Source organism: Symphalangus syndactylus, chromosome 11 (genome assembly GCF_028878055.3).
Source record: "Symphalangus syndactylus isolate Jambi chromosome 11, NHGRI_mSymSyn1-v2.1_pri, whole genome shotgun sequence".
Lineage (NCBI taxonomy): Eukaryota > Metazoa > Chordata > Mammalia > Primates > Hylobatidae > Symphalangus > Symphalangus syndactylus.
In genome coordinates, this window is record NC_072433.2 from 90219770 (window position 1) to 90240563 (window position 20794).

The 20794-nt window shown below is 34.6% G+C and overlaps 2 protein-coding genes across 27 annotated transcripts in view; one reads left to right on the forward strand and one right to left on the reverse strand.

Moving 5' to 3' along the window:
* GIN1 (gypsy retrotransposon integrase 1) overlaps positions 1-20794 on the reverse strand; it is a 163390-nt gene that overhangs the window by 103917 nt on the left and 38679 nt on the right. The gene's annotated exons all lie outside the window — the stretch shown is intronic.
* The window catches only part of PPIP5K2 (diphosphoinositol pentakisphosphate kinase 2), a 106796-nt gene that overhangs the window by 69432 nt on the left and 16570 nt on the right, over positions 1-20794 (forward strand). For 19 of the 24 annotated variants that reach the window (XM_063612870.1, XM_063612863.1, XM_063612867.1 and 16 more), the window contains 3 exons: positions 1153-1293; positions 5180-5305; positions 13344-15017. In XM_063612870.1, coding sequence (XP_063468940.1) covers positions 1153-1293; positions 5180-5305; positions 13344-13456 — 380 coding nt within the window. In that variant the 3' untranslated portion in view covers positions 13457-15017. Of the gene's footprint in view, positions 1-1152; positions 1294-5179; positions 5551-13343; positions 15018-20794 lie in introns of those variants that run through there. The other 5 variants (XM_063612848.1, XM_063612851.1, XM_063612856.1 and 2 more) reach the window with 3 other exon arrangements.

Sequence of the window (20794 nt, forward strand, 5' to 3'; positions counted from 1 at the left end):
AAGTCCTTTGGTTATTTTCCTAGGAAGATTAGATTGTCTTTTAACCAAAGTTTCTGTATTCTTACTGAGAATTAGGCAGTTCTTGGGTCAATATTTCCTTCAATATTTAAATAAATCAAACATCAGTCAATTTAAAAATGAGCACACGCTTATTGAAGCAGAGTCTTGCAGTCTGAGGTTAATTTTTACTTTTAATGATATTTGACTTAAACTTTATTTATTATAAGTATTTAATTTGGGGAAATTAGTTTGAATTTTTGGAAGAGTAGATGCAGAAAGACTCGTTATTTTTAACAGTATATGAAAGCAATTTTAAAAGCCATTCAGTTGAATAAAGTTTAAATAAACAGGCAATTTTCTTTTTTAAAAAAGTGAATAACCTATATCCTATTTGTTTAAAAACATAAACTGTGTATTTAAGTGCTTTTGTTTCACTGATGGTATTAATACATATTTGCATGGTTGTTTCGTAAAATTTTTGTATTTCTGTGCCGTTGTTAAATAGGAACATATTTGTATTTTGTATTGCTTTTTACTTGGCCTAACTTTACACAGCCAGTGATTCCTAGTAATATAATTATGTGTTAATTCAGTAAAGGTAGGTGAAATACGTTTTAGAATTTTTATTCCAGCAGAATGAATGAATGTTGTTTGGGGCTCATACTAGAGAGTATCATTGGTCTTGGCATGCCTGGAAAAGTACCTAAAATAATTATTCACAAGTAATTATATAATTTTGCAACAAGTACTTACTGTTAGCGTCCTGGCATCAGGGATACATCATGTGGCATCAGCTTATTCACCTACTGAATAGACCTGACTTCAAAAAATAAAAACTGAAAACTTGTATTTCTTTGTTTTTTTTTCCCCTAGGTTTTTTAAAGTATTATTCTTAGATTTTACCAATATAGAATGAAATTGTGTGCATGCTATACTATATGATTACATTTAAAAAGAAATCTTTGTCACATCTTGTTCCAGCTCCATATTGCATAGCATCTGGTGTCATGACTTCAGAGATATTGTGTGTTTGCATGTGATAGATCGAAAAGACCTAAACTGTCCAGTTCTAAGCAGTAGGCTTCCTTTTTAATTACTGATTTTTAAAATATCCATCTTTTATTTTTTGTTTTTGGTTTTTTTCTCTTCTAGGCTTTGAATTGTATTCCATGGTGCCATCTATTTGTCCTCTAGAAACTCTTCATAATGCCCTATCTTTAAAGCAAGTGGATGAATTTCTTGCTTCCATTGCTTCTCCATCATCTGACGTTCCACGGAAGACCGCTGAAATTTGTAGGAAATTTTTCTTTCATTGTTATTATTTAGTTGCTGGGCAACTACATAGTATCTGAATATAACAGGAATTGTAATAACATAAAAGCAGTTAGTGGTAATGAGTAGAAGCAGAAGTTTAGGGGACAAAGGAGTGTAAAGGGACATTATTAGGAATTCTTTGGTGTAATGTGAACTGTACCTCTTTTTTTTACTCTCTGCCCAAATCTTTTCTTCTTACCAAAAAAAAAAAAAAACAATAGCAGTAGAAGTCAACAAAATATAGGGTTGTGGTCTTTTGTTAAAACTATGTTTGCTAGAAATCTCATATTCCTATTGTATATCATTTTATAGCAAAGTTTTTTAAAACTGCAAAATATCAGTCCACATTAACCCATTCATACACACTCATCTCCTGACTACCTTTGGTAAGTAGTTAGAGCTTTTAACTAAAAGACAGCAAATTAGGACAACAATTTTTCAAATTGTGTATCTCAGAAAACATTCTGAAGAGGTTAATTTGTGTGTTTGAAGAAAAGATGTTCATGGTTAAATAAGTTTTAGAAACTATGTTATATCCCACCTCCCTTTGGAGAGGTATAGCTACATTAGCATATAAAAGGCTGACATTCTTCTGTAAAGAAAGCTGTATAACCCAGATTTTCCAAAATTTATTTTTTAGAAAACACTTTTTTGGTAACACATTAAATATCATGTGGCACTATTCTGAGGGACATCATTTTGGGAAATGTTCAGGGCTTCCTTTTTAGGTGTGAGAAGTCAGCTGCCAGTTGTTGTTTTCAGCTCTATAGGATTCCTCAGTACTTTGGAAATTCCAGTTTGGAAAGCATTAGTTTTGGGAGAGAGTGCTTTGCTTAGAGCTAAGAATCTTACTATTCTAGTCATATCTTAGAAAGTGACAAACTTTCTTTGTATATCATTCCTCTTTTTCTGAGTGCTGTAAATAAATTTTGCTCAAGAATAAAATGAGATATTAGAGCTCTCGGAATGAATGCCACTTTTATGTCTGACTGTCATTCTCTTCTCTTTCCTGGGCCATCACATTGTATAATTCTAGAGAGCTCTATTCTCTTTATATTCTGTCTAAATGATACCCCCTGCATTTATAAAAAGTAGTGACCTTTCCCTTTTCTTCCATTTTTGGTAGTAGAGGCCAGTTTTCAATCATTAACAGTAATAAAGATGTATACTGGTGAGTGTTCTAAAATATTTCACTTTAGGGATGGTTTTAGGAAGTAGGTCTTAATTTTAAAATTTGCATATAAATGTGTCCGATTCTGAAAATTGATAATACTCCAAATGAAATAACTTCTCCAAGTGATAAAGGTCAGAGACAGGAAAATGAAGGTGGTCATCTCCTTTTATATTCTCTATAACTTAATAGAATGGACAATGCTGTTACCTCAGAATGCAGTGGAGAACCTGAATAAATTCTAGTTTACCCCTTCACCCTTAATGATGTTTCATTGCTTCCCTGGGGCAAGGATTTGAAATCTTAAAATAGAGATTAAAGAATTCTAATTTGTAAATAAGAATTTAGGGGTAGATATCAACACTATTAGATTTTAGAAGACTTGCAGTGAATGATTTGAAGGTAATAGAAATAGTAGTGACGTGTTTGTTATGAAAGGATAATTTTAGTAGAATATTTTCAAAAAGATAATATTATAAGGTTTGTTCTGTGGTACTCTTGATGGATTCATTTTGTGGTTAGTGAATTCAGTTCATCAGAGTGTATTATTGAAGGATATTAATGAGGCAAAGGATATTAGATTCTTTTTCCAGTTGTGCTAATTTCTAATTAGCTCTTCTCTATATCATGGATACAAATTGTACCTCAGTCCCTCTAGCTCTCTTAAAATTTCATGCAATTAGTTGCTAACAGAACTAGATGATAAAGTAAATGTACTTAATGTGGCTCATAGAATTGGATAAACCTTAGAGATAATCTAGTTCATTGGTCTTCAAACTGTATTCCCAAGGGTCTTTGGAAATTCCATGAGGAAGAAAAAGATGCTGAATAGTTAGGGCTTGTGTCTTTCATGGCTGCTTCAACCAGAGTATCTGCTTTGGTCTATTTTATTTAAGATTTCACTTAAGAACAGCTTTACTATTTAAAGAAAAAAATCGTAGAAAGACGCAGTTGAGGAAATCAATGAATTAATGGTCAAGCAAGACTAAAACCCAGGTCTTCTAAAGCCTCTATTTTTCTTATTATTTTTGAATAGCAAAGAAAATAGGGTGCAGTTATGATGAAAGTATTTGAATCGTGTATTGTATAGAGTAACTATAGGAATAATATTTATTAAATTATAGGATATTTATATTATTTGCAGTTCTCTGAGTTATCAAGCTGTAGCATCATATACATAGAATTATATTCATTTTGTGGTGTTTATAACAAGGGAAAAGGAACTGTTAATCATTCTCTGTCCTTCCCAGTTTTTTTCTCATCTAACACAAAATTAATAAATATTAATACTAGAGGATAGCTTACAATGGGGAAGTGATAATATCAGATTGGAGAAAAAGGAGTAGGTATATTAATTAGGATAAGTGAGTGATGGAAGTTCATAGAGTAGGGTAAAAATATGCAAGCAGAAAAGGGCTAAGTAAAGCTATGTTGTTTTATGATATTTTAAGGACTTTTTGTCACTGGATTATTTTCATTAGTGACTACTTTGAGCTCTTTCAGTTAAATGTATAATCATTCATTGTAGGTGTCAACCAGCAAAGGCACATTTGCCATAACTAGCCCACATCTTGATTTTCAAAAGCACGCTGCCTCTCCCTTTGTTTAGGGAGTCTAGAAGCTCATGCCAGTAGTGTCTCCTTCTCCCCTACTTTGGCCTGTCCTTGCCCAGAGGCTTCCATACTGAAGAATTATCCCTACTTCTCCTTTTTACACCTCTCAATTTCTCTGCCTTAGTTAGAAGGAGAACCGGAAAAACCCAACTTTAAAATTCCCTCCCTCTCATTTGGTTAAATTTCAACTGGCTAATATAGGAAAATAGTTTCTTTTATTACTTATAACTTAATTAGTTTATTCCTAAATATGATAGTTTAGTATACCATTATATTTGTATATGAAACATCCCTGAATCTGTGATTTTTTTTTTTTTTTTTTTTTTAGAGAAAAACAGTTTGAGACTCTGTCTCTTTATTTTTTTCCCCCCGAGACAGAGTCTTGCTCTTTCGCCCAGGCTGGAATGCAGTGGCACAATTATGGCACACTACAGCCTCAACCTTCCAGGCTCAAGCAGTCCTTCTACCTCAGCCTCCCGAGTAGCTGGAACCACAGGCCCAGCTAATTTTTAAATTTTCTATAGAAATGAGGCCTCCCTGTGTTGCCCAGGCTGGTCTTGAACTCCTAGGGTCAAGCGATCCTGTCTTGCCTAACTAAATTATAAGTAATAAATAAGTCAAATTATTTTTCTGTATTAGCCAGTTGAAATTTATCCTCCCAGTCCCTGGCCATGCATGGTGGTTCATGCCTGTAATTCCAGCATGAACTACCACACCTGGTGAGGGGATTGCTGACTCTGTTACCAGGCAAGAAAACTATGCCATTAGCTCTTTTCCATGCCTTAAAAACCTCAGTTTCTGTCAGGAAAGGATAAAGTCTGTTGCTCTATTCTTGGCATTCCTTTGGTGCATACTGTTTAAATGCTTATTATTTACAGTATAAACAAAACATCTATTTGTCTAAGGCCATAAGAGAACTATCTTTTTATAAAAAAAGATGATTTTGCTGAATTTACCTTGACCATTTTCTTCTGTTATTATGAATATTCGTAGGGTCACTAAAGTATAAGAAATTTTCTATAATGTTAAGATATATTTGGCAGGAAATTATTAAATTAACATGTTTGTTTATTTTTTTCAGCCTCTACAGCTTTACGTTCCAGTCCAATAATGAGAAAAAAAGTATCTTTAAATACGTACACACCTGCAAAGATCCTCCCAACACCACCAGCTACCTTAAAGAGTACTAAAGCAAGCAGCAAACCAGGTTAGGTGTGTGTGTGTTGAGTTTGTGGATTTGCACAGAAATTAGAGGAATAGTAACTTGCTTTTTAAATGTTAAATTTGTTTTTAATTAGGATCTTTACACTTCCCTAGAGCGTAATGATCCTAAGGGTTAAAAATCTATTATTGTAGTCAATTGATACATAGTTGTTTTTTGTCTGTTATCTTCCCCTCTCCCCACATCTGTTAACAAAATATATTTCACATTCACACTTCTCCCCAAACTAATTTACGGACTGTCTTCTTTTGCCTTTCTTTTGAGTTTAAGGCATCGTCTTGTCTTGTATGAAAATTTCTATGAGCCAGGCATAGTGGTGCCCACCTGCAATCCCAGCTACTCAGGAATTGGAGGTATGAGGATTACCTGAGCCCAGGAGTTCAAGTCCAACCTAGGCAGCACAGCAAGACCCTGTCTCAAGTATTAAAAAAAAGAAAGAAAAAAATTGTTTTCTCTTTCCTGATATTTTCATCTCTCCATTCTCCGTCTGATTATGTAACTACCAAAATTAACTATCTTTTATTAGCATTTTTCTACTTTAATTTCGTGGCACATTTAATTGTATTTTTGACCCTTCCTGAAATGCTCTCTTACCCTATTACTCTATTGTGATATTCTATCCATTTATCTTATTCCTCTACTTTTCTTGTTTGATGATCCTTCTTCTTTCTACTTTCTTATCCCAGACAAGAACATGATACTCATGATATTCATTTTTCTTACTCTATATCTTTTTTCCTCAGAGAATTTCATATACCTCCAAGGCTTTGACAACAGCCTCATTGCAGAGGTCTTCATTCTTTTCCTCTAGTGCTCTCAAATGTTCTTTTGGTTAAGAGTTTGTGCTTAACAGTCAGAGAAACCTAGATTAAAATCTCAGTTCTGCTACTTATTAGCTATGTGACTCTGGACAAGTTACTTAACCTCTCTGATCCTTAGTCTCATAGTCATAAAATCAGGTTAATAGTACCTTCTTCATAAAATTGTCAGAAATGATTGCAATCTTATATATAAAGTACTTGGCACACATAGTAAACACTTACTAAATGGTAACTGATATTAATTGTTATACTGTATCCAAACTGTTCCCCTTACTTTTCCCCAAATAAATTCCCTTAGCATTCATGCCATTTTTTTCTATTAAAATGTTTTCCCTTTTACCTCACATCCTTCAAGACGCAACCCAACCTCTTCCACTGATAATGTATTTATATGAATATCAAAACAAGAACTTCAATAACACTCTGTGCTACTGATTTGATCTATTATACCTGATTATAGCTCTATCAGATTATCAGGCCTTCTAAGTCAGGGGCAATATCTTAAACCACAAATCTTACAGATTTGAATCTTGCACATTGCAACTAATAAGTATGTGAAACAACAGACAATTGGATAAGTATCTTAAACATAAGTTGTGATGCATCCCATATGCCACACAAAGCTAACATTTGTATAGTTCTTTATATTATAAGCATTTTTCTGTTAATTCTCATAGTTCTCACCATAACCTTTAGAGGTCAATACCATTCTTATGTCCATTACAGATGAAAAAAGTAACAGAGATAGTAACTTAATCTCAGCTTACATAGCTAGTAGTCAGTAGTCCTAGGATTTGAATACATTTTGACTCATAGTACATTGTTCTTTAGACACATAATAAATGCATTAGTTCATATACATTTTTAAGTAATAAAGTAAAAATGGTGTTATGTTTGACATTTTAACTGTTAAGTCAGCCTTGCATCCTTAGGATGAACCCTACTCAGTTATGATATATTGTATATATGAAGGTCTATAAAATTCTCTGAGGAAAAAAACACAGGGTAAGACAAATGAACAGAGTAGCATGTCACTGTCTGGGATAAGAAAGCAGGAAAAAGAAGGATCATCAACCAGAAAAGTAGAAGGATCAGAGAAACAGAATATCATGATAGAGTAGTATCTTGGAAGTCAGGGTAAGAGAGCATTTCAGGAAGGATCGACAGTATAATCAGATGTGCCACGAAGTTAAGATAGAAAAATGCTGACAAAAGATAGTTAAATTTGATTCTGAAGAAATTTGCATCTGCATTTGTGAAGGATAGGATATTCGTCTGTAGTTTTTTTTGTTTCTGTTTTTGCAATGCCTTTTTCCAGGTTTTGGTATCAGAGTAATGCTAGCTTCATAAAATAATTGGGAAGTGCTTTCTATTTTCTGAGCTTTTATAAGATTTTTGTTTCTTCCTTGAATGTTTGATAGAATTAATTTTGTATCAATTAATTTTGATAGAATTTATGTTTCCTTTTTGTGATACTTTTGATAGTGGTATTTTTTTAGGAATTTGTTCATTTTATCTAAGTTGTCAAATTTGTTGCTCTTTTATTGTCTTTTTAATGAATGTGGTAATAGCTAATGTTATTCATGATACTGGTCATTTGTGTTCTATTTTTTTTTTGTGATCATTCTCACTAGGGATTTATCAATTTTGTTGACTTTTTTTTTTTTATTTATTATTATACTTTAGGTTTTAGAGTACATGTGCACAATGTGCAGGTTTGTTACATATGTATCCATGTGCCATGTTGTTTTGCTGCACCCATTAACTCGTCATTTAGCATTAGGTATATCTCCTAATGCTGTCCCTCCCCCCTCCCCCCACCCCACAACAGTCCCTGGAGTGTGATGTTCCCCTTCCTGTGTCCATGAGTTCTCATTGTTCAATTCCCACCTATGAGTGAGAACATGCGGTGTTTGGTTTTTTGTCCTTGCCATAGTTTGCTGAGAATGATGGTTTCCAGTTTCATCCATGTCCCTACAAAGGACACGAACTCATCATTTTTTTATGGCTGCATAGTATTCCATGGTGTATATGTGCCACATTTTCTTAATCCAGTCTATCGTTGTTGGACATTTGGGTTGGTTCCAAGTCTTTGCTATTGTGAATAGTGCCGCAATAAACATACGTGTGCATGTGTCTTTATAGCAGCATGATTTATAGTCCTTTGGGTATATACCCAGTAATGGGATGGCTGGGTCAAATGATATTTCTAGTTCTAGATCCCTGAGGAATCGCCACACTGACTTCCACAATGGTTGAACTAGTTTACAGTCCCACCAACAGTGTTCCTATTTCTCCACATCCTCTCCAGCACCTGTTGTTTCCTGACTTTTTAATGATGGCCATTCTAACTGGTGTGAGATGGTTGTGGTTTTGATTTGCATTTCTCTGATGGCCAGTGATGATGAGCATTTTTGCATGTGTTTTTTGGCTGCATAAATGTCTTCTTTTGAGAAGTGTCTGTTCATGTCCTTCGCCCACTTTTTGATGGGGTTGTTTGTTTTTTTCTTGTAAATTTGCTTGAGTTCATTGTAGATTCTGGATATTAGCCCTTTGTCAGATGAGTAGGTTGCAAAACTTTTCTCCCATTCTGTAGGTTGCCTGTTCACTCTGATGGTAGTTTCTTTTGCTGTGCAGAAGCTCTTTAGTTTAATTAGATCCCATTTGTCAATTTTGGCTTTTGTTGCCATTGCTTTTGGTGTTTTAGACATGAAGTCCTTGCCCATGCCTATGTCCTGAATGGTATTGCCTAGGTTTTCTTGTAGGATTTTAATGGTTTTAGGTCTAACATTTAAGTCTTTAATCCATCTTGAATTAATTTTTGTGTAAGGTGTAAGGAAGGGATCCAGTTTCAGCTTTCTACATATGGCTAGCCAGTTTTCCCAGCACCATTTGTTAAATAGGGAATCCTTTCCCCATTTCTTGTTTTTGTCAGGTTTGTCAAAGATCAGATAGTTGTAGATATGCGACATCATTTCTGAGGGCTCTGTTCTGTTCCATTGATCTATGTCTCTGTTGTGGTACCAGTACCATGCTGTTTTGATTACTGTAGCCTTGTAGTATAGTTTGAAGTCAGGTAGCGTGATGCCTCCAGCTTTGTTCTTTTGGCTTAGGATTGACTTGGCGATGCCAGCTCTATTTTGGTTCCATATGAACTTTAAAGTAGTTTTTTCCAATTCTGTGAAGAAAGTCATTGGTAGCTTGATGGGGATGGCATTGAATCTATAAACCAACTTTTGGCTCTTTGTATTTCTGTTGGTTTTATGTTTAAAACACAATTTTTTTTTTTTTTTTTTGAGACAGAGTCTCCCTCTGTTGCCTAGGCTGGAGTGCAATGGTGTGATCTCGGCTCACTGCAACCTCCACTTCCCGAGTTCAAGCGATTCTCCTGTCTCGGCCTCCTGAGTAGCTGGGATTACAGGTGACCGCCACCACAGCTGGCTAATTTTTTTGTGTTTTTAGAAGAGATGGGGTTTCACCATGTTGGCCAGGCTGGTCTTGAACTCCTGACCTCAGGTGATTTGCCTGTCTCAGCCTCCCAAAGTGCTGAGATTACAGGTGTGAGCCACCGCGCCCAGCCTTAAAACAAAATTAAAATAATTATTTTAAATTAATTATTTTAATTATTTTAAAAATTATTTTCTGTGTCCTACTTACTTTGGGTTTACTTTTATCCTCTATTTCTAGTTTCTTAGGTCATTGATTGTTATCTATTTCAAACATTTAAACCTTTAAGTTTCCCTCTAAGCATTTTAGTTATGTCTCACTAAAGTTATACTGTATTTTCATTATCATTCAGTTAGAAATACTTTCTAGTTTGTGATTTTTTCTTTAATCCATTGCATATTTAGAAGTATATTGGTTAAATTCCAAATATTCAGGGGTTTTTTATTGTTTTTAATCGATTTCTTATTTAGTTGCATTGCAGTTATAAAAACATACACTGTGTGGTTTCAGTCTTTTAAATGTTGGACTTATTTTATGGCTTAACATCTGGAATGTTTTGAATATAATTTGTGTACTAAAAAAATAAACCCAAATGTTTATCTTATAGTTCATTGATCCTAATGGACACTATTTTATCATTATGCATGAGGTCAAGGTTGATAATGTTCAGATAGTCTGTCGTTACTATTTGGTTTTTCTTTGGCAGAGGGGTGGTCAATGAAGGGATTGATTGTTCTATCAATTGTACAGAGAGCGATTACACTCACAACTGCAGAATTGTCTGTTTCTCCCTTTAATTTGGTAGATTTTGCTTTTTGTGTTTTGGAGCTCTGTTATATAATTAAATGCATATTTGATTATTGGATGTTCCTAATATATTGACTCATTTATTATCGTGACTTTTTTTCTCTTTAATTTCCAGTAATGCTTTGTTTTATTTTATCTGATGTGATGTAGCTCATCAAACTTTCTTTATGCAAGGCATTCTAACAATATCTGCCTTATGGTTGCAGTTTACAGTTCATTAACATTTAATGTAATTGTTGATATGTTGAGGTTAGTCTACTACTTTCTTATGTTTTCTGTTTATTCCTTTTGATTATTATACCTTTATTCTTTCCTACTCTACCTTATTTTGTACTAATTCAATATTTTTAAGAATTTTATTTAACTTTTTCTATGGACTTTTGCTATATCTTTTTGCATTTTTTTTTTGCTGCTCTAAATATATATTCCTAATTTTTCACCATCTACTTAGGGTTAATTTTGTACCACTGAAAGTAAAATGTAGAAATCTTGCCACTGTATAGATTCATTTACCTTACCTTCTTCCCATTCTTTACACATAGTTATCCTTATGTGTTACTTCCACATATATTATAAACACTACAATACAATGTTGTGATATTTGCTTTAAACAGTCATATGTATTTTAAAGAAACTTAGAGGAGAAAAAGATTCTATATCTATCCATATATTTGCCATATTTTTTACTCTTTATTCCTTCTTTGAAGTCTGTGTTTCCATCTGGTTTCATTTGCCTTCAGCCTGAAGCTTTTTAGCATTTCTTAATCTTCAGGTCTGTTGGCAACAAATTGTATTCATTTTATTGTGTCTAAAAAATGGCTTTGTTTTGCCTTCATTCTTGCAGTGTAGTTTTTGCCGAATAGAGAATTCTGGGTAGAAAATTTTTTATTTCAGCACTTTAATGATATTCCACTGTCTTCTGGTTCTCATTGTTTCTGATAAGAAGACTTAGTTAATTTGAATTACTGTTTGCATAAATGCAATTGGTTGTTTTTCTGTGCTTGCTTTCAATGTTTTCTCTTTATCTTTGATTTTCAGCAGGTTTATTATGGCATATTTATGTCTTTTTTTTTTCATTTTTGATAATACTCCAAAAAAGATGTTGATTGGTTGATGTTGATTTGGTTGATGTTTACTTTTACTTCTACTTTTCATTCTGTTGTTAAACCCATCTAGTTTTTATTTCAGACCTTTTATTTCAGATATTTATTCTTTTAGATGTTCTGTTTGATTCTTTTAAATAGTTTTTTTGCAGGGATTTTTCTCCTTTTATTCATTATAAACTTACGTTTCTTTGTCCTAGAGCATAGTTAGAATTGCTGCTTTAAAATTTTTGTCTGTTAACCTGACTCATCTCCAAAGTGATCTGTATCAATTTATGCATTCTCAGCAAGAAAGATGTTTTTCTGTTTCTTAGTATATTAATTTTGGATTATATTGTAGACATTGTGAATGGTATGTTATAGAAACTCTGGATTTTGTTATTTCTGTTATGTTCCTCCAAAAAATATTGTTTTGTTTGTTTTTAAACAAAGAGTTAGCCTTGGCTGAGCTCAGATTGTAAAATATGGTGTTCCGTGAAGTAGCTGGCAAAAATTTCAGTTCATTTTTTGCTTTAGCTGAGCTCCTTGGGCTTTACTCTGCTCATGCCATACATTTGACCATCATTTACAAATAGAATTGTGGGCTCATCCTTTTTGAGATTTTCCACCTTACTTTCTAGCAGCTGTAGTTGCTGCAATACTTGTCTTCTGCTTCTTATGTTGGACTTGTAGCCATTTTACATGGTGCATGTTAGGGCCTGTCCTCAGGCTAAAAAGAATAGGAATCTTATTTCATATTGTTCCCTTTTTCCAAGTGCTGATTCTTGTCTAATAACGGCCTGCTCTTATTCACTATTTAGTGTCTTCAGGTAGTTCTTCCTCATATTTAGTACAGAGTGTATATTTGTTATCTGTGGGAAGATTGGTCTAATAGGAGCTTACCCATACATCTATTCATCCATAGTAGAAATGTAATAATGTAATGCCACCTAGAATGGTTTTTTATTGTATTTATTTATTTATTTATTTATTCTTTTGAGACAAGGTCTTATTCTCTTACCTAAGCTGGACTGCAGTGGTGCAATCATGGCTCACTGCAGCCTCAACCTACCAGGCTCAAGCAATCTTCCTACCTTGGCCTCCTGATTAGCTGAGACTATAAGTATGTGCCACCACACCCAGCTAATTTTTTAAGTTTTTTGTAGAGAAGGGGGTCTCACTATGTTGCCAGGGCTGGTCTTGAACTTCTGGGCTCAAGCGATCCTCCCACGTTGGCCCTCCAAAGTGTTGGGATTACAGGCATGAATCACCCTGCCTGGCCTAGAATAGTTTTTTGATAATTCATTAAGACTTCATGTTGGTTTAGACATGGAAGGATGATTCCTAAGTCAAGAGTGCGTCTAGTTTTCTTACCTTTTAGCTTTTTAGAGAGGGATAAGATAGAAGATACAAGAGGAAATAGATGCTTGTAGGGAAAATGATGAGTTCAGTTTATGCACATTAAGTTTGTCTTTCTTGTCAGATATCTTTAAAGAAAGTTTCAATTGGCAGTTGTATATACATATCTTGAGCTAAAGGAAAAGGCCCAGGCCAGAAGTATAAATTTAAAAATCATTAGCACAATGGATGGTAGTTAAAAATTATGAAAATATATTCATTTCCTAGGAAGAATGTAGAGTAAAATGAGAAATTAAGTTTGTGAACACAGACCATTGTCATTACCTTTCTATATTTGTGTTGAATTCTGAAAAGTAAAAGGTTAAAAATGCTATATTAAATTTTTACATTTCATTTACATCACAATTATAACAAGAATTGTTCTGTCAATCAGCAGTATTATTTGAACTTGGATTGTTTGTGTAAATTTAAGCAATAGTTTTTTGTTTTTGTTTTTGTTTTGTGTAGCTACAAGTGGACCTTCTAGTGCAGTTGTTCCTAATACCTCATCTCGGAAAAAGAATATAGCTAGCAAAACAGAAACGCATGAACACAAAAAAAACACTGGGAAAAAGAAATGAAATCTTAGCAGAAGCTGGAACTTTTTATGCTTATAAAAATAGTATGTTCTTACGTTTCTCCTTATGCATTTATGTGTTCACTTAAAAATGTTTTTAAATCTAAGGGTTTCTTTGTTTATATTCAGGTAAGGAACTTTTGTCATGATCTGGAAATGTTTAAAACGATGTTTGTTAGCATTCTGTGAGTAGCAAAACTTATAGTGATAAAAATCGATTATTGTTAATATGATGTTTACCATGTGCACATAGTAATGAAAAGGAACATAAAAGCCCAGCAGGCTTGTACCAAAGTCACACCAGTAATGCTATGTACTGCAGAGTCTGATGAGATGGCCTTTGTGCACACTTTTATTTTCATGGGATTGTATCTTAACTGTTAAATCTTCTAGATTGAAATTTGACAGCCAGGGTTACATATTGGGGACTTTTAAAGTGTCTTTCCAAAGAGATTTCATTAACTGTTTAGATTAGAATATCTTTCCCAATTGTTACAGTGACATATATGCTGCAATATTTAACAACTGGAGTATTAGCTACATGGGTTATTTTTTCAATCTGTGTTTTGAATTTTTTTATTATGTGTTATTTAAAATATTACATATGCAGCTGGGAGAACTATACCTTTGTGCATATAGATTTATATATTAATTTGTAGAAAATATTTTCTTTACATATTTCCTTACCATACAAGGTGCCTTGTTCATCAGGAAAACTTTTGTTTCGTATGTTGACAAGAAAGGCACCTTTAGAGTTTCTTTTTAAGTATAGTTGACAAGTGTATAAATGTTACACTTATTTTCAGAGTTCTTTTTAGATCTAAAGAAGTCAGTTCAAAAATGGAAATCAACAATGTTAGGAGAAATCTGAATTCTGTTAAGTTAGTTATTATGTATAGCATCTGTTTTTAACCATTTCCATTCTTATCCCTAGTGTATCAATTGATCACACTAAGAAAGCTTAGAAGATTGAGCGTTTGAAATAAATGCTCTTTATAAATGATTAGATTTTTGAAGGGATATTGAAATCATTGTGCTGTGATTTCATCTGTGATGTGAAAAATCAATTTATTATCCTTGGTGCTTTTCCCCCTCACCAATGCACAAATAATTGTGAACCACTTGAAATGACTTAAACTGTAATCCAAATGGGACAATCTGATAAGAATTTCATGCATTGGTAGTTAAATAACTTAAATTGCTAAAGCTTTAGCTTGAAACTTAGGTTTAGAAAAACTATTGATTTCCCATGGTATGAATATAACTATTGTAATTCTTCAAAAGAGACTCTTCTCACCTTAAATAGTCATATATTAATTAACTTATAGGAAAGAAGCATACTATATGGTAGCTGTTTTAAAAGGTACCAGATGTAAGAGTCATAAATATATACATTAAAGAAGTTCATATATTTCACATGTGTTATATGGAGACGTCTTGTAAACAGTTGAATCTATGTAAGTTTTCTGTTTGTGAAAATGTAGTTAATGTACTCACTGTGGAGGTAATAAGGAAACTACTTTTTTTTTAAAGTAGAACCTAATTAAAATATTTCCAGAATCAAAGAGACTTAAATGGTAAATTTTTTAAATTTTCTTATCTCTTACTTTTTAGTTTTCAAAGTAGAAAAAAACAGGAATTTTTTTTATTAACTTTTACTTACATATTAAATAAAATTTATTATTGGCTATATACATAGCAATATATTACTTTCCAAACCAGAAAGTACAGTACAACTCACTTTTTCCATTGTTATACAAGAACTATTACTTTCCTGTAGTCACCAAACTCAGTAGTATTGCTCTGTAGACTAGATAGTCTATTTGTAAAAATCTCAGAATCATTTTCCCAAACAAAAAGTCTACTATATCAGGGCAAAATGTTATAGTTATCACTGTTTAGTGGCAGTTTGACTGAAGCATCTGTTTCTCACTTGATTCTGTCCTGAGAAGATGTGGGATTTTTTGGTTTTAAATACTAGAAGATATTTCTTCTTATAGCTCAGTCCTCCATCCCAAAGAGGTGAACTAGCCCAGCATGAAGAAGTGTCTAGTCACCCTGAGATATTAATCTTCATAATATATTATTCAGTTCCTTCACCCTTAAAAGCCATATAATAAGCTCACACCTAACTTAGCCCTTAAAGTCTAGTGCTGGCAGATGCTGCTGCCCTGGTTTAAATGAGTTACATAGTCCATTCTCAAATACTAGCAAATTTGGGGGGCGTGTTACGGCAATTTTGGGTGAAGAAGAAAAGTGTGCTGAACACGTTATGTCAATGATAGACAAGATATAGAGGCTGAAGGGAATACAGTAAAGTAACAAAAACATGTGACAGTGTGCTTAGTATAAACATAGAGCACAAAGGCAATAGATGGCAATTATGAGAGAAAAGTTAAAGTTCTTCAAGAAATATCCAATTAAAACTCACTAGCCAAGGAAAAAGTTTCTGTTTTCACCCGGATTTCTTTTTGGTTTCTGTTGACTCTGTCTGACCTAAATGTCCTCTGTTAACTAGTGTCATGCCAGTTTGAACCAAGATTTCACATTTTTGTTTTGTATTCATACTTTGGTAGAAATTTCTCAGTCTTTGTGTGTTTATAAGAGTTTGCTTTACACATAGCGTACAGTGTTTATTAACTTTACATCATTTTATCCTTGCCTTACTATCTGGACAGTGTAGACTGCCTATATTCTTATTTAGTTGGGGTTGGGATCTCTTCTGTTAGAGTGGCCCAGCAGTTTTATCCCCTGTCTAATTCTCTTTTTGTGTGTTGGGAGATATCAAAACAACAGAATTCTTGCCAGTGGGAACATTTTTCTTTTTTAGACAAGGTCTCATTCTGTCACCCAGGCTGGAATGCAGTGGCACAGTCTTAATTCACTACAGCCTTGAACTGCTGGGCTCAAGAAATCCTTCTGCTTCAGCCTCCTAAGTAGCTGGTACTATAGGTACATGCCACCACACCCAGCTCATGGGAATAATTTTTACACTCCTTCAGAAGCAGTCACTTGTGATTGGAGTCCAAGTAGAAACAGGTTTCCCTCTGTACATAATCATAGGTACCAAAATATTACTGTGTAAAATGTTGTTTATATAGGTCAATTTTTGTGGAAGATCTAATTTCTATTTTCAGAGAACAGAGCATATTAAAAAATCTATTTAGTATTGTGTGCTATATAATTTATGTGAATTATAGCTCCTTAACTAAATATATTACTGAGTTTTTTTTTAATACTTTAAGTTCTAGGGTACATGTACACAACGTGCAGGTTTGTTACATAGGTATACATGTGCCATGTTGGTTTGCTGCACCCATCAACTCATCATTTACATTAGGTATTTCTCCTAATGCTATCCTCCCCGAGGCCTCCACCCACCGACAGGCCCCAGTGTGTGATGTTCCCCGCCCTGTGTCCAAGTACTGTTCTCATTGTTCACTTCCCTCCTGTGAGTGAGAACATGCGTTGTTTGGTTTTCTGTCCTTGTGATAGTTTGCTGAGAATGATGGTTTCCAGCTTCATCCATGTCCTTGCAAAGGACATGAACTCACCCTTTTTTGGCTGCATAGTATTCCATGGTGTATATGTGCCACATTTTCTTAATCCAGTCTATCATTGATGGACATTTGGGTTGGTCCCAAGTCTTTGCTATTGTGAATAGTGCCACAATAAACATACGTGTGCGTGTGTCTTTATAGTAGCATGATTTATAATCCTTTGGGTATATACCCAGTAATGGGATGACTGGGTCAAATGGTATTTCTAGTTCTAGATCCTTGAGGAATCGCCACACTGTCTTCCACAATGGTTGAACTAGTTTACACTCCCACCAACAGTGTAAAAGTGTTCCTATTTCTCCACATCCTCTCCAGCACCTGTTGTTTCCTGACTTTTCAATGATCGCCATTCTAACTGGTGTGAGATGGTATCTCATTTGTGAAATGATATCTCATAGAGATTTTTATAAACTGCTTTTCTTTTGGTTCATGTGCGTGTCATGGATTGTGAGAAAAACATATATTTTCGCTTAGGGATCACTGTCAATTTCTCCCTTTATTATCAATGGTTTTTACTTTACTTTTTATATAGTATGTGGCTATGTTTTCTGGTGCATATGAACTCATGAATGCTAGATTTTCATTATAGGTTTTGCCTTTTCATTATTAAAATGTCCTTTTTGTCCATTGGATACTTTTTGTTTTATAAATTGTCAGACATTAAGATTATGACCTATGCTTTGTTTTGGCTTGCATTTGCCTGATAATCATCTTTTTACTTTTTGGTATTTGTGTCACTTTGTTTTGGGTTATTTAATATAGTATATAGTGGGTTTTGCTTTGTGATTCCATTTTAAGATCCCTTTTACTTAATGGATTAGTCTGTTTTATGTAATATATCTTTGCTTTTAGATTATGCTTGCTTGCTTTATTGCTTTAAAATTCTTTTGTCTTTCTGTAACAATACTTTCCACTGCAAGTAGGAAAATTCCAATTGAAACTGGTTTAAATCATAAGAAAATTTATTATTACACATTTCTGAAGGTCCAAAGTTGGGGTTGGCTTCAGCCACAGTTGCATTAGCCATATTGTCATCAAAAGCCCAAGTGACCTCCCTTGTCACCTCTGGCATAGTATAAACTTTATCCCAAAGTTGTTTTCTCTCGTGTTAACAAGATTGCTGTCGGTTTCAGTGAGGACTACGTATTTTTTGGTTCATGTCCAACACAATAAAAATTGAGGGAAGTTCTCTCCCAGTCCTGGAATATTAATATTAAGCCATCTACTTCAGTGTGATTGAGCCAACTTATTTGATCATCTACTCACCCCTAGATAAATAGCATTCTCCAGGAGATTCCCATGACCTTACTGACCCTAGAGCAGATGATGGAGTCAGTTTTCCCAAAAAGCATCAGCACTGTTGACATTTTGGACCATATAATTCTACATCATAGGAAGCTGTTCCATGCATAGCAGGATGTCTAGTAGGATCTCTGTGCCTAGCTGTGAAGTGTTAAGAGTCAGTTAAGGTAATGAGCTGAAATGAAAATAACAATCACATCTTTATTCACTTAATATGATAAAATTATAAGCAAGAGACCAAAAAGGAAAGTAGTGCCAGCTCCTTGTTATTCCATTTTTCCCCTACCATGGACTAGCACTGGACATGGGTCAATCAGATGACATGCAGTGCAGGCAGAGGAAATTGTTTCACTGCTAAGGAGCAATGAACAAAAGGTTCCTGCCATCTTATGGACCTCAAGGACTGCGGACAGGGAGCAGGGAAGGGCTAGGAGTAGAAAGAACTGAGTCAGAGTGGAGATGAGTGTCTCAGTCAAGGCCCACTGATAGAGAGGTCTCTGTAGAGGCACCTGAAAAGTGTCTCAACCAAGGCCCCCTGATAAGGAAGACTCAACATGGAGATACCTGGTCTAGGAATGCAGCTAGGTTTATAGACATGGCCAGCCCAGGGGATCCTGAGCACCAGGTACAACTCCCTCCAGAGACTGGCTATGTTTAAATCTCATGTGGGAAGGGCACCTTTCCCCTACGAAGCCTGTCAGGCAAAGCCTTTGTAATTGCTTATGGTCAGGCCTGAAAGATCATACATCAGACTTTGGCCTGGAACATATCTCCTCACCCTAAATGCCAGCAGCATCCCCTCCAAACTGCGGCAGTCAAAAATGTCTCCAGACATTAGTAAATGTCCTTTGTGAGGGAAGAATTTACCCTAGTTAAGAACCACTGCCCTAAAGCACATGATTCTGTGGAAAAGAAGGATATATGACCAAAGTCATCATTTTGGATATAGTGAGGGCGTGGATAATGGATACATAATCAGCAGTGTACGCTGTATACTACACTTGCATTATGTTATTCACATTTGCTATAGTTCGCTTGTTCTGCTAGTGGTTTTTTCTTTCACTATAATTTTGAATTATATTTAATTTTAAAGTATACATATATTTAGATCCTATCTGTTGACTCCTTGCTGTGAACAATATCCAATTAGTGTATTTTTTCCTCTACTGCACAGTTTTGGTTGATTATTTTTTCCTTTTCATTTCTTTTCTAAACTTTGTTAGCTTATGTTGCATTTCCTTTGGTTGTTTTGCTATGATGTTTCTGATCAACTATATTTCTTTATGAACTCTATTTCCTTAAGTTCTTTGAGTTATGACAGTATATTTGGTCACATTTTTCATGTGCTCAGTTGATTCATTCTTTCCTGTTGAGTGGTTTTTATCTGCTAATTGTTTCTGCTTGTTCCATTTCTCCTTTTCTTGAAGTGTTTGTGCATGAATACTGTGCAGGTTTATTCTCAAGTATTACTTACCTTTATATGAGATAAATTTCTTTCTGGCTCATCTATTTGATACAATTTCTTTTTTGTTTGTTTGTTTTTGTTTTGTTTTTGTTGTTTTCTTAAATGCAATTTCATATGGTAGGTAGGTTGGCTTTTCTTTTTCTTTCTTTTTTTTTTTTGAGATGGAGTTTTACTCTTGTTGCCTAGGCTGGAGTGCAGTGGCATGATCTCAGCTCACTGCAATCTCCGTCTTCCGGTTTCAAACGATTCTCCTCCCTCAGCCTCCAGAGTAGCTGGGATTACAGGCGCCCACCACCACGCCTGGCTAATTTTTGCATTTTTAGTAGAGACTGGGTTTCACCATGTTGTCCAGGCTGGTCTCAAACTCCTGACCTCATGATCTGCCCGCCTCAGCCTCCTAAAGTGCTGGGATTACAGGCATAAGCCATCATGCCCGGCCGTAGGTTGGCATTTTAAGCTCACACAATCCTACCAAGGTGACAGTGAATCTCCTTATGACGGGATTGTGGGTCTGAGAGAGCTGTTGTAGCCTTTTACTCTCTCCAGTCAACAAAGATTGGCAACTACAGGGTTACCACCTTTGGAGTCTCTTTCCTTCTGTCTGCCACGTCTACAGACTACTGCTTGTCAATGTAACATGCATATATTTTCTTCTTTGGCTTTGCCCCTCCTGCCACTGTACCAGACAATATCCAGGAAATCCCCTACTACTGGCACTCATCCCATTTCCATTGTTTTAGAGAAGGAACTAGCTGTTGTTGTTTTTTTTTTTTTCCCTATCTCAGATTATGTCATCTATTTTGGAGTATTTTGGTCTAATGACTTTGGCTGTGATGTGGAGCTATCTGACCTTTACTGCACCTGGTAGCTCTATCTCCTATTTGGGGGTTGAGGTTAAAGTGTCTTCTAGTTTTGTTGAAGATAGTTTATGTTTCTCTTCATATTTGATGATAATTTTTAAAATTAAGACCTGATTTCTCCTTCATTTTCAAACTGGATATCATTTCTTTTGTGG